Source organism: Crotalus tigris, unplaced genomic scaffold (genome assembly GCF_016545835.1).
Source record: "Crotalus tigris isolate CLP2741 ecotype Arizona unplaced genomic scaffold, ASM1654583v1 scf7180000017536.10889498, whole genome shotgun sequence".
Lineage (NCBI taxonomy): Eukaryota > Metazoa > Chordata > Lepidosauria > Squamata > Viperidae > Crotalus > Crotalus tigris.
The window spans coordinates 4,247,615-4,261,075 of NW_024096460.1; the positions used below are offsets into that span (position 1 = coordinate 4,247,615).

General features: G+C 38.0%; 1 protein-coding gene across 2 annotated transcripts in view; it reads right to left on the reverse strand.

The window, feature by feature from the left end:
* LOC120305821 (deleted in malignant brain tumors 1 protein-like) overlaps positions 1 to 13,082 on the reverse strand; it is a 28,273-nt gene extending 15,191 nt beyond the window's left edge. The window contains exons 1-2 of one of the 2 annotated variants that reach the window (XM_039338226.1): positions 12,927 to 13,082; positions 448 to 486 (exon numbers count right to left, since the gene is read on the reverse strand). In XM_039338226.1, coding sequence (XP_039194160.1) covers positions 448 to 466 — 19 coding nt within the window. In that variant the 5' untranslated portion in view covers positions 467 to 486; positions 12,927 to 13,082. Of the gene's footprint in view, positions 1 to 447; positions 487 to 4,121; positions 4,243 to 12,926 lie in introns of those variants that run through there. The other variant, XM_039338144.1, reaches the window with a different exon arrangement.
* Positions 13,083 to 13,461: the final 379 nt, after the last annotated feature.

A 13,461-nucleotide genomic window follows, 5' to 3' on the forward strand; every position in this document is an offset into this window, starting at 1 on the left:
ACATTATTATACATGCTTTTTAATCTGTGCTTTCTTAACATAAACATTTGATGGACATGACAGATAGGAGACAAATATTGCATTGCCAGTCAATTTTCACAATTCAATTTTGAAGAGGTATATTAGATTAAAAATACAAAATTATAGCAATTATCATTAAAATGGGCACCAGACTAATTTCTTCCCTGTTACCTAAATGAGAATATTCCCATGATTGGTTATGATTATATGTGGTTGGGGATGTGATATAAAAGGAAGTTGTGTTTTTCAAAGGGACATTTTTGCACATAAATACATTTTCCCTACATGCTCAGTTTGCTTTATGAAAGATAAGAAGGTATGAAACATAAGATTCATATTTGCAAAGATAAAAGATATTATTTTTTTTTAATTTAGTTAGTCTGACATTCATCAGACTAACCTAGTGTTGAATATGGTTGCACTAACCTGGTGTTGGAGGTATCATCGGGGTAGATAGAGCTGGCACTAAATTGTGATTAAAGAAGCAGATTATTACAATGATTATCACCATCATTGCTGTTATGATAATAATTTCCAAATGCATACAAAACCCTTTGATCATACTGTACAAAGAATACTGAATTGATACACAGGAACGTTGACTGAAACCCTCAAAATCTAGTTTGCCCAATATTACTGGTGGCATAAGGCATAGGTCCACAAGGGGGAGCTAAATCTTTACATTTAGTAACCTGTCCAATCTAAAAATGGATAGCAATCCATTATTATACTAATCTAATGTTAGGGCTTCTTGACATATTTATAGTTGTTCTAAAAGTGGGTCATTAGAAGCAAAACAAAAAAAAAACCCTACTGAAAACCAACACCCACCGTTAGATTTCATTTTGTCTTTGCAGAACTAGAAGTTTATATTTGTAAAGCTACTACATCCAGGTGAAAAAATATCGGGCCAACTCCAAGATGGCAATTAAAATATACAGAAACCTCTCATTCCTTGCTGCCATCACGTGGCTACATGAATTTTCCCAGATCAGATATAGTAGTCCGAAATAAATACAACTGGGTTTATTCATTTTGGATTGCAGTTTGATTTCCATGTTTTAAAAAAACCCAATTGAATCAGATGGAAATAAATATCTTTTACTGATAAATAAGGTTTGTAAGCCAATTATTATGAAAAAAAAATTCAGCTCAACACTATTTTTGATTTGTCACTCTTAACAGGGGCTCCTGTCCAAAAGCAATCCCCAAATTTCAGCTGTGATATTTAATAGTACTTTTATATTTCTAAGCACTTCAATATGTACAAAAAGATAACGTTGGATTTATCATGAGTGAAGTTGAAGGATTAATTTTGTAATACCCCAGATCTGGGTACTCTTATAATCTCCCTTATAATTCAAGCGAGATTGAGATACTGAGTCACGTTCTGTTATGTTGCTCAATTGTTATATTATTGATTTTGATTTGCAAACCAAGTGTACCTCATATATTCTATACTTTTCATTTTATTGGCAGATGCAGATACAGCTCTTCTGGGTGGCTAAATATTGTGCCATAGCTTATTCTGAACTAATCAATGAAAAAGTCAAGTTTTCACTGATTGATTGATTGCCTACACAGTCTGGAACTTCCTTCCTTCCTTCCTTCCTTCCTTCCTTCCTTCCTTCCTTCCTTCCTTCCTTCCTTCCTTCCTTCCCACAAGTGGTGATTCCCAAATCATCACTCAGTCAATCACAAGCAAAATTGATGAGATGCTATTCTCTAGTCTAGATGAGAATGCAGCTGACTGAATACTAATGCATTCTAAAGAAACCTTTATATGTATATATAAAACATGATGTTATAAAGAAGAAAAGTAGTCAAAATGTTTAAGAGGTATATTTTCTTTCTAAAATATCTTCTTTCTTCTGGGATGGATGAAGGAACTCTTGTTCATGCATTCCATTCCTGCAGTCTGGAACAGTGGAGCTTAGATATAGATTTGATACTACATTTTACTCTGTATGACAAGGTGGCTGGGCACTACTAATTTTGAGAATCTGTATTATAAAAGAAATTAATCCACTCCCACCTAGCCACTCTAATTTTGGCATCTATGCTTTTGTTTGAAAAGCTACAACTGCATCTGGAACTCAGTCATTTGAAAGCATTTTTAATCACTTTTACTTGTCATTAAGCTAATAAAAATAATGAGAATTAACTCCTTTGTATTGCATATATAAACAGAACAATAGCAGGAGGGAAAGACACCAATCACCCCCTTTCTTCTTGCTCCCTTTTTTCTCTTCTGCAAACCTATAGTTCAGGGATGTCAAACTGCTGGCTCGCGGGCTGGATGGGTCATGCTGAAACCATGCCCACCCCACTGCTAGCAATGGAAAAAAATCACAATACATCGCAACATGTCATATGACATTGCGAGTTTTTCACCCTGCTATAGTTCCTCAAATCTGCTTGTCCCAATTAAAAACAACTTGGGATCTCTGCTATCATGCCACTGTTATGGGTATCTTAAAAGATGATGTAGTAAAAGTGCTACACTCAATTTGCCAGCAAATTTGGAAAACTCAACAGTGGCCACAGGATTGGAAAAGGTCAGTTTCTATCCCAATTCCAAAGAAAGGCAATGCCAAAGAATGTTCAAACTATTGTACTCATTTCACATGCAAGTAAAGTTATGCTTAAAATCCTACAAGCTAGACTCCAGTAGTATGTGGATCAAGAACTTCCAGAAGTACAGGCAGGATTTCGAAGAGGCAGAGGAACTAGAGATCAAATTTCCAACACACGCTAGATCATGGAGAAAGCTAGGGAGTTCCAGAAAAACATCTACTTCTGCTTCATTGACTATGCTAAAGCCTTTGATTGTGTGGATCATAACAAATTGTGGCAAGTTCTTAAAGAGATGGGAGTACCAGACCATCTTATTTGTCTCTTGAGAAACCTATATGTGGGTCAAGAAGCAACAGTGAGAACTGGACACGGAGCCACTGATTGGTTCAAAATTGGGAAAGGAGTCTGGCAAGGCTTATTCTGTCACCCTGGCTATTTAACTTATATGCAGAAAGGCAGGGCTAGATGAATCAAAAGTTGGAATTAAGATTGCCGGAAGAAATATCCCCAATCTAAGATATGCAGATGATACCACTAATGGCAGAAAGTGAAGAGGAACTAAAGAGCCTCTTGATGCGGGTGAAGAAGGAGAGTGCAAAAGTTGGCTTGAAACTCAACATTAGAAAACCAAGATCATGGCATCCGACCCTCTCAATTCCTGGCAAATAGATGGGGAAGAAATGGAGGTAGTGATAGATTTTATCTTCCTGGGCTCCAAGATCACCACAGATGGGGACTGCAGCCAAGAAATTAAAAGACGCTTGCTCCTGGGGAGGAAAGCTATGGCAAATCTAGACAGCATACTAAAAAGCAGAGATATCACCCTGCCAACAAAAGTATGTATAGTCAAGGCCATGGTTTTCTCAGTTAAAATGTATGGCTGTGAAAGTTGGACCATAAGAAAGTCTGAGCGCAAAAGAATTGAGGCCTTCAAACTATGGTGTTGGAGAAGACTCCTGTGAGTCCCCTGGACTGCAAGGCAATCAAACCGGTCAGTCCTAGAGGAGATCAACCTTGACTGCTCTTTAGAAGGCCAGATCCTCAAGTTGAAATTAGAAGGAAGGACTCACTGGAGAAGGGCCTAATGCTGGAAAAGATTGAGGGCAATAGAAGAAGGGGATGATAGAGAATGAGGTGGTTGGATGGAGTCACTGAAGCAGTAGGCGTGAGCTTAAATAGACTCCAGAAGATGGTAGAGGACAGGAAAGCCTGGAGGAACATTGTCCATGGGGTCATGATGGGTCGGACACGACTTCACAACTAACAACAACAATAACAATGCAAAGGATTTAACATCAACATGTGGGTCCTCTTCTTAAATTCAAAGTCTTAAAAAAGTACTTAGTGCCACTATTAAATAATAAAGTAATAAAACGGTTAGCCTTTGTGCAATCATGTCAGGATTATCATTGGCAGTTAAATCTACTCTTCCCTCCTACTGAGGATCACTTCATCCTAATCTTTGTCCTTGGAAAATTTTCTACCTTGCAGAGTTCAATATAGATATATAGTAGGCATGTTACCTGAGCCAACGTCCTGAAGTATTTCTGTAATTAACATTAAAAATAGTGTGGGTTCCATGGCAGTATACATCCTCCTGGGTCTTTTCCTTTTGTATAAAGTATGTTTGCGTTCTTATATATATATTGAATTTTCAAGGGAGTGGCTTACTGTTTCTTTTGGCAATAGTAAAACGAAAAATAAATGAGGAGATATGTTAAAACTCTCCCTCTCCCTCTCTCTGTCTCTCTCTCTCTCTCTCTCTCTCTCTCTCTCACCGAACAACTCATTTTTTCAAAAGTTTTGCTTCCTGAAAATCGTTTGGTGATTATGATAAACCCCTTCCAAATGAATGCAAATATAATTTCAGAATGACTGTACCTCATAGGAATCTTGAGAAATATGAAATTAACTTTTGGTGACTATAATACATTTAATGGCATTAATGCTTCTGACAGGTGCATGAGTTTCCCAGAGCTAAAAGTGTTTTGTTGATGCTTTCCATTTGCACTCAGTGTCTGAAGCATCTCATTGCAGTGTTTGATAATAATCAGCCAGCACTGTTGGATTCCAAAATAGACCCTTTTCTAGTGGATCATGCTCATAACTCATGACTGTAAACAAACTGTCAATGTCAGCTCAAAAATTAAAGTTGTCAGTCTGTATAAAGAAATTTATTAAATCATTCTGGTGACTTTGCAGAAATAGAAGATTTTTATAAAACGATAGTTTAAATTACAGGTTGTTTTTGTGATTAGCAGCCAAACATCTACAAGATACCTCCAAAAGTAAAATATTTGTTGTCCAGTGATTAGCATAGTATAGGAGAGTTTGAATAATCAGCATTATAAAACTAGTTTAATATTGGCTTCCCTGGCTATATCCTTTAGTTGAGACAAAAGCTAAAAACTCATTTCTGTGCAAACAAAAATACAGAACTTTATCTTAAAACAATCTTTTCTAGATGTGTGCTTGCTAGTATCGAACACAAGGAAACCTACTGTTTTATGTTCATTTAGAAACAAACAATTTATCATAAATGCAGTATCAGCTAATGACCACAGACATAACAATTAGACACATAAAAAGTTACAGACGTACTTCACTGTAACCCTGTGTATATGCTTTAATGTTCTTCCTTCTTTGAGGTGCACTAAGTACTGTTAGGCAAGATTTGTACTCTGTGAGGTTCAGAGAATAGAGTTCATCCTAAGAACATTTATGCTTACTCTGCCCTACCTGAAGTTATAGATTAATTGAGATGATCAGTGACTGCTTGTGTGGCTCATTCCATTGTATCACTGGAAGGCTAAGATCAAGAGAAATAACTAGAAGCTTGAGTCATCTTTGGGTAGCTCAACTATTGCTTTGGGTAGCTCAACTATTATAACTTATCAGACTAAGTAGACTTTTGTCACGAGAAAAGATCTTTGAATTTTGTTTTCTGAACTACAATGAAAACAAGTTTATTGTTATTTTCCCTCACTTTGGTCATTTTAAAATAGCTTTGTCATGTTCTTAATTGTTTTAAGCAATCCCCAGATTCTTAAAATTTATACAGAAAGATGCATTAAACTGTAAAATGACTATTTATTTTTCGAAAATAGTTATATGAAGATCTGTTCCAGGATTACAAGGTCAATCATGCCATGACACATAAGGAAGTATTTGTCAGTGGGTGTTTTCCCCGTACTTATTTGCTTTTCTCATAATGATCTTTTAAATATTGCGAAATCCTGTACAAGTAAATATACTGTATCATATAGAATTCTTTTCCAATGTAGTTTTATAACTGCAACAGGAAAGATTGCCAAAAGCTAACTAAGACATGAAAAGTTTTAAAGATTTAGCCTATTTTGAATTAATTATTGTATTATTCTGTTATACTTTTGGTCAGTAGAACTGAACCAATTTGCCAACACTTTTAAATTTTATGTCCAAAGTTATCTTAACATTTGACTTCCACAAGTTTGTTTTCTTCCAAAGGACATTCTTAAATCAAGTGTGTGTTACCAAGATGATTTGGTAAATTAGAAATACAGCTAGTCCTTGAGATATGGCTGTAATGAAGCCTGCCCATTAAAGTTGCATGTTGCAATGGCTGCTTAGTGAAGTATCTCATTTAGTGATCTCCCATCCCTGCATGTGCTTAACAACATGCAGTTGTTAGGGGAACACAGGGTGCCTCAAGGTTGGGGGAGGCCCTTGGAGGTCTAGCACAGCCCCAGCATTCCTAAATCTCCCCCCACCACGATACCCTGTGCTCTGTTTTCTGCCCCGTATATCCCCTTTCCCCATTCCCACTTTGTTTCTCTCCTCCCAAGCTTTAGGCCTGATTCCCATCCCACCAGGCCAAACACCCTCCTTTCCACTTACTGTCATGGTTCCAATGGATGAAACTCTTCAAAGAACTTCGAGATCTTGTTTACCTTAAAGAATCTTTATTTGAAAAGCATAGCATCAGCACATACATAGCCAAAGCCAAAATCTGAATTCCCTCCCCTGAGCACATAGTATCAAAGCACAATTCCCTCCTCTAATTTACAGTCATAAATCACATTTTCCAATTAATTTGAAATACAGACTCCCTTCAGTTCTCCAGCCCACCAATTCTTATCATCTCTTATTTAAAAAACGTTGATTCTCACACTGGTTACAGTATTGTTATGTCTAACTAAACTCCCATGCACATTCCTCCTCTTCCCCCCAGAATCATCTAATTCTAACTCTAATTCTAAGAGTAAAACATAAGAAGGAAAATGGTTGCATCTCCACATGTTGTCAAAGCAAAAACATCCAATGTTAGCAGCATTGACACTTACCTTTTGAGGAGCTCTGAGGCCTTCAAGAGTACTTCTTTACATGGATGCTTCATTACATGACTACGTGGTGTGATTCCAGAAGCAGAGGTGATATTTACAGCTCCCAGAATGCAATTTGGCTACTGGAATCATAGGTAACTAAGGAGGAGTGTATGGGGCCTGATGGGGATCAGGCCTAAGAACAGCTGGAAGATATTGGGGCAAAGTAGGTGGAGGGTGACACTGTATCACACCTGCAGTTGATTGTAAGGTTGAATGAACATGCGGGTGCTGCAGCAGCTATAAGTTTGGGACCAGGTAATAAGTAGCTTTTGGGGGGTCTGCTGTAATTTAGAACAGCTGTTAAACATTTGCTCATAAATAGAGGACTACCATACCCATTTGCTTAAAATCATTAATTAGTGCTGAAATTATGATAAGGCATATGGTAATATAGAAGCTGTGAAATTGCTATAGTTTATGTGTAAAGGAAAGGAGGATATCAATTTGCCATGCCTTTAGGCTAAGATCTAATCTGGATGGATGTGCTCCAAGACCTATCTGGCTATAGCATCCGAAGTAGAAAGCTCAAAATAAGTTCACCTAAGTTGGATAGCGAGGTTGAAGTCCCCTTGAGGCTCAGCCAATATGACTTCATACCCAAAGAGACAGTGCAGGTTTCAGTAGTAGTGTAAAGGGAATTGAGTAGGAAAGTTCCATTCAATAATAGAACTTTAGCACAAAGGAAGACTTTAGTCTAAATCAGGGGTCCCCAACCCCCGGTCCATGGACCAGTACCGGGCCACAGCATGCCAGCAACTGGTCTGCACAAACAAGCAAAGTCCCATCCACAGGATGTAAGCAGCACACAAAACCACGCACCCTCCAGTCCATGGAAAAACCTCTCTCCAAAGAACCTCTGGTCTAAATGACTTAATGGCTGAGACCTGAAGCAAAAGCATCATCCTTGCAGTGCTAGTGTAAAAACCCATAGTGATAGTCCCACAGGGTCTTTGTGTTATAATAATAATAATAATAATAATAATAATAATAATAATAATAATAATAATAATAATACTCTGAGGAAGATGAGAGCTATGCCAGAGGTTCAACCATACTGGACAGGTCTCATCAGAGGAGTCAGACAAAGAATGTCTCTCCCATAAAAAATATGGTGAGACGTAAATTGCAGAATGCCATACCGGCTCGGACGTCGCCCAGGTTAACAAGGTCCGCGCTAGATATTGGAGTTCCTGGATATCTGGTGAAAAATGGGTTACAGGACTCAGGACTGTTGGCTGAGCAACCAGGGCCAGCAGCTGCAGAACTACTGGAAGAAAAGGTGTTTACCCGTCGCAGATACACAGTGATGGAAAACAAAGAACTAATGATCTGTTACTACAGATCAAGTCCAACAAGAAGAGGATATCTAAAACGAATGCACCAGTTCTGGAAAGAACAACATCCAGAATCAGAAATAACAGAACAGAGACTAGCAGATCAACGCCGATTTATAACACGAAATAAAATATTCACAGAAACAGAATTGGACGAACTGCAAAGTTTTACCCAGGGCAAAGAAATCAGAGCCTTACCAGAAGTAATTCAGAAGGTAGAGGCAAACCAGGGGGGGTTGGCAGTGAAGGAATCCAGCAGAGATATACAACTGTTCTCATTTGGAAACCAGGCACCTCTTCCTCAGGAAGAACAAAACCCTCTAACTAAAGAAATAAAAGAATTGAAACAAAGAATAATTGAGCATCTAGAACAGCACAAAAACACCAGAATAAGGCTGCCTGCATTGAAGCTTGTTCCAAAGAAACAGCTAGCACAAGCATTAAAAGATGCAAATATTGCAATATCAAGTATAAGCACCAATTCAGTGCAAGAAACAAACCAACTAATGTACAGCACAGCTGCAGTTATAACAGAATACCTGGGATGCAAAATCAACAAAGAAGAAAAACAAACAAACAGTGCACCAGAAAAATGGAAGGTTAGACTAGAAAATAAGATCAGCAAGTTAAGATCACGTGCAAGCAAGCTAGAATAGATGAAAGAAAAGAAGTTGAAGAACAAGAAGACCAAAGAATACCTAATCAAGAAATACCACTTAGAAACAAGGAAGATCAAGGAAGCACTGGAAATAATAAAGCAACAAATAACTGCTATAGCCAGGAAAATTAGTAGATATGAAGCTCGAATTGCAAACTATAGGCAGAACCTCCAATTTCAATCCAATCAGAAACGTTTCTACCAATCCATCAATGGAGAAACTGCAAGGAATCAGTCAGTACCTGACAAGGAAGAAACAGTGCAGTTCTGGAAGCAGATATGGGATAACCCAAAGAAATACAACAAGGATGCGGCTTGGTTAAAAGAGGTGGATGCAAATAAAACAGAAGTTGAAATGAAAGAACTAGTAATAACAACAAAAATGGTAGAAAAAAGAGCAAAGAAAATCAAAAATTGGTCAGCACCAGGTGAAGATGAACTGCATGGGTTTTGGTTGAAACATCTAACTGTTATACACCCACTCATTGCCAAACAGTTCAACAATATACTACAAGGAGGAGAAATTGAAAAGTGGCTAACAACTGGGAAAACCTACCTAATAATGAAAAATCCAGCAAAAGGGGCAACACCAGGTAACTACAGGCCAATTACCTGCTTACCAACAACTTTCAAATTACTAACTGGTGTGTAGCTGATGCAGTGCAACAGCATCTAGTTGAAAACAATCTCTTTCCACCTGAGCAGAAAGGAAACCGCCCCAATAGCAGAGGAACAAAAGATCAACTCCTAATAGACAAAATGATCTTGGAAAACTGCAAGAGAAGGAAGACCAACCTGAATGTGGCATGGATTGACTACAAAAAGGCATTTGACTCTCTGCCACATGATTGGATAATAAAGTGCCTAGAAATAACAGGAGTCAGTAGAAACATCAGAAAATTTGTGCAAAGATCGATGGCACAATGGAAGACACAGTTGCAGATCAATGGTGAGAGCTGGGAGAGGTTAATATCAAGAGAGGAATATTTCAAGGAGATTCATTATCACCATTACTATTTGTTATTGCACTGTTTCCTCTGTCAACAATACTGAATAACTCAGGACATGGCTATCAAACATCAAAAACATCTGCCAGACTATCCCACCTCCTTTATATGGATGATCTGAAGCTGTATGGAAAAACATCATCTGAAATAGAATCGCTGCTCAACACTGTCCGTATATATAGCCAAGATATTGTAATGGAGTTTGGCTTGGACAAATGTGCCACACTTACTATCAAACAAGGAAAAATAATGAAAACTGAAGGAATCAAGATGCCCCACGAAAATAACATTAAGAGTCTGGATGAGGAAGAGTACTACAAATACTTGGGTATCCTTCAAGCTGACAACATCAAGCACACTGAAGTCAAGAAAAAGATTAGAGGTGAATACATCAAGAGAGTGAAGAAGATCTTAAAATCCAAACTCAATGGAGGAAATACCATAAAGGCAATCAACACCTGGGCAATCCCAGTCATTAGGTACACAGCTGGAATAGTGGACTGGACTCAAGCAGAACTAAAAGCAATGGATAGGCAGACCAGAAAAATAATGACAATGAATCATGCCCTTCATCCACGCAGTGACATTGATAGACTTTATCTACCAAGGCAAATAGGTGGGCGTGGAATGCTACAAGTACATCAGATGGTTGAAGAAGAAAAAATGGCTTTGGAAGAATATCTGAAGAACAATGATGAAGATGCACTGAAATTAGTATATCAGGAAGGCTTACTAACTACTGGAGAGACCAAACTGGCCTACAAGAAAGACCAAATGAAGAACAGAATAGAGGCATGGGAAGACAAAGCACTACATGGCCAATACATGAAAAAAATAGCTGGGAAAGCAGATAATAATAAAACCTGGCAATGGCTAAGAGCAGGAAAATTGAAGAAAGAGACCGAGGGACTAATTCTGGCTGCACAAGACCAAGCCTTAAGGACAAATGCATACAAAGTCAAAATTGAGAAGACAGCAACAGACAGTAAGTGCCGCCTATGCAAAGAAGCTGAAGAAACAGTGGACCACTTGGTAAGCTGTTGCAAGAAGATTGCACAGACTGATTACAAGCAGCGGCATGACAAAGTAGCAACAATGGTGCATTGGAAGATCTGCAAAAAATATTATTTGCCTGTAAGCAAAAACTGGTGGGATCATAAAATAGAGAAAGTCATAGAAAATGATAAAATTAAACTGCTCTGGGACTTCAGAATTCAAACAGACAAGCACCTGCAACATAACACCCCAGACTTAACAATTGTCGATAAGAAAGACAAAAAAGTCTGGATAGTGGACGTGGCAGTGCCTGGAGACAGCAGAATAGAAGAGAAAGAACTGGAGAAGATAACAAAATACAAAGACCTACAAATAGAAATAGAAAGACTGTGGCAAAAGCAAGCAAGGGTAGTACCAATAGTAATAGGCTCCTTGGGTGCAATCCCAAAACAACTGGAGCACCACTTGAACACCATTGGCATTGACAAATTCGCTATTAGTCAATTGCAAAAGGCGGCCTTACTAGGAACTGCTTCCATCCTGCGACGATATCTGTAATACCATCAAACATCCACATCTGCCTATCCCAGGTCCTGGGTAAGGACTCGATAGGTAGACAAAATGCCAAATCCAGTCTGAACATCTGGCTGACTGTGCGATGATCGATAATAATAATAATAATAATCCCCCAGTGAGGCACTACCTTGACGTGGTTGTGGGGCTTGTGTATAGGTTGTAGATTTAGGGTTAGGGTTACTATATAGATGTTGTTGTTGTTGTTAATTGCATTAGGCCCTTCTCCAGTGAGTCCATCCTTCTCATTAAGTGGCCAAAGTATTTGAGTTTCAACTTCAGGATCTGGCTTTCTAAAGAGCAGTCGGGGTTGATGTCCTCTAGGACTGACTAGTTTGAACGCCTTGCAGTCCAAGGGACTTGCAGGAGTCTTCTCCAGCACTATATAGATGCAAGCCTTTAAAAAAAAACCCTCAGATAATCTGATTACGTCTGTCGTCATTCATTTGTAATGTGTTGCAATACAGTATGACATAGATACGAAGCTGTTTATAGCTTGGCAATTTAGTGTTAATGAATAACTTGATCGTTTGATAACCCTTGTAGGTTACTTACTAGTTTTATTGTTTCTGGGCTTCCGAATATTACAAAATACTTTCAATATTTAGATTTATTGTCAACTTTTTAAAAAATCTACTATTTACACGCACACATCAACTTTTAGATTTATATGGCTGAATTTTAAAAAGAATCCTCCTTCATGTGAAACCAAAGATCCGGCTTAGGTCAATGAACTCATAGATGGACATTTTAAAAATGAACTATAAATGTTTTTATCTTTAAAGAGGGACTGGGTAAATAACACCCAAGCTTGCTCTGTTTTTCAGGAAAGAAACTATACAATATGCATATGTAAGATAATAAATAATCCTCTCAAATACAAAATTCACAACATCTTGTTTACTTTTCTTTTTTGAAGGTTAAAGAAATTAAAAATATGAATAAACTCTTTGAAAAACCACATTACTACCATCTTGCTTAATTTAATTCTCTACTGAATGTTAAAGAAGTTAAAATGTAAATGAGTCTTGTGAATCAAGAGATTCTTAAAGGGCTCCCCAAGCAAATACACAGCTAAGCCACAGCCACACACCCACAACAATAATTTAAAAAATCCACCCTGAAAGAGTGGCCCCGGCTTATTCTTTTTTTGTTCTGGCTTTCTGTATTTGAAGAATGGACTTAATATTACCAGTGGTATTAATGTCCACAATTATGTCTTTAAATCAGGACTGGGCATTCTAAGATCCAGCATCCCTGAATTGTTTTGATAAAATACACATGCATGCAAGTTGCTGTTTCTTAACTAGAGCCCATGTTTTCAACTGTTTTATTCTAAACCAATTAATCTTTCCCAAAAAGGAGTGCACGGTGGCCTAGAGGTAAAGATGCTCACCTCACACTCAGGAGGTTGAGAGTTCAATCCTAGGCAGTGACAGACGTTTCTCTCAGGCCGTGAAGAAAATATCTGCTGTGAACTCTGTGTAGGTGTCAGGAAGTAAGCCAGTAAATGCTCGCTTGGCTCCATTCAGTCGTCCCAACTCCACTCTAATAAAAAGGGTCATAAAAAGAAAAAAAAATCTTTCCCCAAGGGGTTAAAATTTCTGCCTTTCTTTCTTCAGTGATCATTGTGTTGCTACAACATTCTTGGTGGTTGCCAAAGGCTGAAAGAAACACAAAGTGCAAGAGCTGAAAAATTGCCTAATTGTGCTCTGGACATCTGCTCCTTGCAAGAAGAGTGCAGGATAGTGGTTTCCACACAGGAGACGACAGAAACCATTAAGCTCTCAACTGCGGCGAAGCCTTTAGGGAAACTTGGTTCATCCACTTTCTAATCACTTTTTGATTTACAGTTATTTAGTTTAAAAAAGGTCTTTCAAACAATAACTTTGAAAAAAAACCCTGATAAATAAAACTTCATCCCAAAATAG